The sequence below is a fragment of the Otolemur garnettii genome, unplaced genomic scaffold (assembly GCF_000181295.1).
Source record: "Otolemur garnettii isolate 467f Iridium unplaced genomic scaffold, OtoGar3 scaffold00088, whole genome shotgun sequence".
Classification (NCBI taxonomy): domain Eukaryota; kingdom Metazoa; phylum Chordata; class Mammalia; order Primates; family Galagidae; genus Otolemur; species Otolemur garnettii.
The window spans coordinates 5684277-5687796 of record NW_003852483.1 but is presented as its reverse complement, the minus strand read 5'-3'; the positions used below and the strand labels follow the sequence as shown (position 1 = coordinate 5687796).

Sequence of the window (3520 nt, the reverse complement as noted above, 5' to 3'; positions counted from 1 at the left end):
GTTCCTTTTTTAAAAAATTTCAACAGCCGTTCCATATTGTTTTCTCTAATTGTGTCCGAAAGTCTTAAGGTGAAAAAAATGCCGTTACTGCAATCAGGATCCAATTGAGGGCCATTTACATTTGGCGTCCGCCTTCACGTTTAACCCTTAACCTCTTGGGGATCTTAGAGATTCTGAACCGAGGGCTCTTCGAAGCTTCCCGGCCCAACGTTCTCACACGCAGAAACTCACCCGCAGAAACGCCAAGTAGCCGCTTTAGAAGTGAACACAGGTTTGTGGGAAATGTAGTCTTGATTTGGTCTGGTTCTCCGCACAGCACTCTGGGAAGGAGCTACTTTCTTTTTCTGTGTCGGTGCAGCTATAGTCCCGCTTCCTCATTTGGCTTCTCGGACGTTGGGGAAGTGGTTTGGCGACGTCCGCATGTAGTTGCAAAATAGAGGGTGCGCTGCGAGATGAGAACTCGGGTGACCAGCCGTGAGGGGTGCGCTTGCGCCCGGGAGGAGCAGCGGGAAGTGCCTCTGATTCCCGCCCTTCAACATCAGTGAACGCGATAGGGCTAGCCTTCCTTCGGGGGAAGGCCGGCAGGGAGAAATCCTGACCCCGCGGGCTCCGGGGAGCGGTTGGAGCCGAACGCTGGTCTGGAGCAGGTGCTCGGTGCGGGCCCTCGTATGCGAACCATGAGACTTGCCCACCCGGCGGTGGGCAGGGAAAGCTCGTTTATAAAGTTGGCGACAGACGTGCCTGAAAGCGCGGGCAGTGGGCCTGAGGCCAGACCACGAGCTCTGGAGCCCGAAAGACCACGGTAAAGTCTAAGTCTGTTGCTTGTAAGCAGGTGCTAGGGAAGGAAACTGGGTAGGGGTCTGGTTACTCTAGGGAAGGAAACTGGGTAGGGGTCTGGTTACTCAGCTTAAAATGAGGGCATTAAGAACGACATGGCGTTGTGTTAAAACTTAGAAAGTCATCACCTGTATAGCCAACAGCTAATTGGCAGGGTACTAAGCCCTGACTGACAATTGCTGTTTATATTTAGAAGACACTTTTTTCTATTTACTGGATGGCTTAAGGAAACCACATAACCACTCTATGAGGTTGACATCAGATCAAAAATAGCTGAGGCTCAAGTTAGTGGAGGGATGTACTTAGGTCACAAGCTGGTAGTGAGGGAGCTCGGATTCAAGGGCCGGTGTGCAATTATGTTTGAACTCAGACATTGTGTAACACGTGCATCACACCTGCTTAAAACTAGCATTGCAGTCTTCACAGCTCTTAACAGAGTGACATTTTCCCAAATACACAAGGCTATGGTGGGAAGTGGCTGTAATTGTAGTCTCACCATGTGTCACATGTATTCTGAGATTTCTGTTATCTTTTCGATCCCTTTCCTGGCCCCTTCTGCACTGTGAGGCTGTCTGTCTTTTAATTCTAATATTATGATACCTTCTAAGAGTCAGATTTTTGCCTGTGGATTAACTTTGTTTCTCAGGTTCAGGTCCTGGCTCCTAGAACAAGGCATACTTGAGAGATAGGAAACAGGAATTTTACCTGGAGGAGAGACTCCTCTGGTCTAGTCCCGTCTCTAGAGCTTCAGGGCAGAAGCAGAGGAACGCAGAAAGGGGCAGATCCTAGATTTGTTTGGGCAGCAGCAGTTCCTGATTTTTCTGCCCAGAAATGAGCCAGACTTAGTGGTGACACCACCCCCAGAAGCTCCTGGATGATGGGGAGGTTTGGCCCAGTTTTGAACTGGGGAGGCTCAGGCCTAGGCTGCTCAGGAAAGGCCAGATCATTGCAAAGCTGTGAAGGGAGGTCTGGGAGTAAGGGGTAACCAGACAGAGGGTGGAAATCCAAATAGCCCCCCTTCCCCTTGGTTCTCCACTCTGTACAGATACTGCACTACTGTCACACATGTGTCACTGGGGACTTTGTCCTGACCTCACCAAATCCTGGAGTGATGAAACTTGTAAATTATTCTAAGGTTATCTCTTTCTAACTCTTTTGAAAGCTTTAAAGACGTGTGATGTGAAAGACTCAGTGACTTTCCAGGGACACCTGATTTGTGATAAAGCCAGCAGGAAAACAGTGCATTTTACTCTCACAGCTGAATTACCAAAAGCATCTTATCAAAAGGACCATTTGAGAAAAACATCCTAATCAAAACGAATATTTAAAAATCCTTGCCTTAAAACATCTCATCTCTTTTGCAGTATTTCCTGTGTATTACCAAGGGATAGTTAGTATTGTAGTAGGGTATTATAGTAGTATTGAAGGGGTATTGTAGTCTAAACAATACTACTAGGAAAAATATATAAATGATGCACACTGAGTTTTTCAGCTAAATTAATTTTAATGAAAGAATTGGTCTTATCCTTTGGTATACTTTAATTCTGCTAATCTGTTTTTATTTCTTTATGTTAGTTCAAAGGACATATGCATTATTAAATCAATTGAGAAAGTCTTTGTTCCCTCATTGAAAAACAGCCGGTTTAATCCCCATAATCATTTCAGAATTACATAGAAACCAGTGGTGTATACTTACATAGTGGTTCTAATGCCTTTTGAAGGCCTATAGGACCCTGTTATCACTTAGGGAGACCACTTACCAATAGGGTTGCTGAGATTTTGGGTAAGTGAATCTAGGAGCTGAGGGGCAAGCCAGACCTCATGACCCTATCTTCTTTCTGTACCCCCAGCTGAGCCTTCATAGTGCTCTGCACTCTCCTGAAAGCTAAGGAAAATGAACACATCTCAGGTGAGCTCTTTATTCATTCCCTTCTTTTTAATGTAATGATTTATGAGGTTTGTAAAGGTCCTCACATTAAATAGAAAATGAGAAATAGAAATAGATCAAGTCAGTCTTTGGGGAAAATATTCAGTTTTACCATGAACTCATGTTTGCTCTCAGCTTTTGAGAAAGTAGAGTAAGTAGGTTTCCTCCAGTTACCAGTTTGCTAAGATTTTGTCATGAATGTGCACTGAATTATACTGAATATCTTTCATTTATCTATTGAAATAAAGCTATAGCTATTTCCTTTTATCTATAAACTTTGTGAATAATTTAATGGATTTTCTGATATTAACTTGAATTCCTGTGTAGACCCTAGTTGCTAATAAATATAAATTTCTTACATATTTTCCTAGGGCTTTTTGCTAATATTTAGGATTTTTTTTTCTATATTCACAAGTTTGAATAGACTATGCTTTCTTTGTCTTCCTACCTAATTATGGTATCCTGGCTTTACAGTCTTATAAAAGAAAATGAGCAGTTTCAGGCTCCTTTTTTTCCCCCCTTTTTTAATAATTTAGAAAATGGGTGGGACACAGTTATAAAGAGGGTCTTTATCTAACAAATGCAATCAGGGTAACCTAGTTCTTTGTATCTTCAGTGAATCCCCAACAATAAAAAAATAATAATAATTGTGTGGCACCTGTGGCTCAAAGGAGTAAGGCACCTGTATGGCCCCATAGGCTGGAGGTGGCAGGTTCAAACCCAGCCCTGGCCAAAAACTGCAAAAAAAAAAAAAAA

The 3520-nt window shown here is 43.2% G+C and overlaps 1 protein-coding gene across 2 annotated transcripts in view; it reads left to right on the top strand.

Annotated features, from left to right (window-relative positions):
• The first annotated feature begins 364 nt into the window (after positions 1–364).
• ZNF782 (zinc finger protein 782) overlaps positions 365–3520 on the top strand; it is a 29331-nt gene continuing 26175 nt past the window's right edge. Inside the window, exons 1-2 of one of the 2 annotated variants that reach the window (XM_003795032.3) lie at positions 365–802; positions 2688–2746. In XM_003795032.3, coding sequence (XP_003795080.1) covers positions 2732–2746 — 15 coding nt within the window. In that variant the 5' untranslated portion in view covers positions 365–802; positions 2688–2731. The remainder of the gene's footprint in view (positions 803–2687; positions 2747–3520) is intronic. The other variant, XM_023516266.1, reaches the window with a different exon arrangement.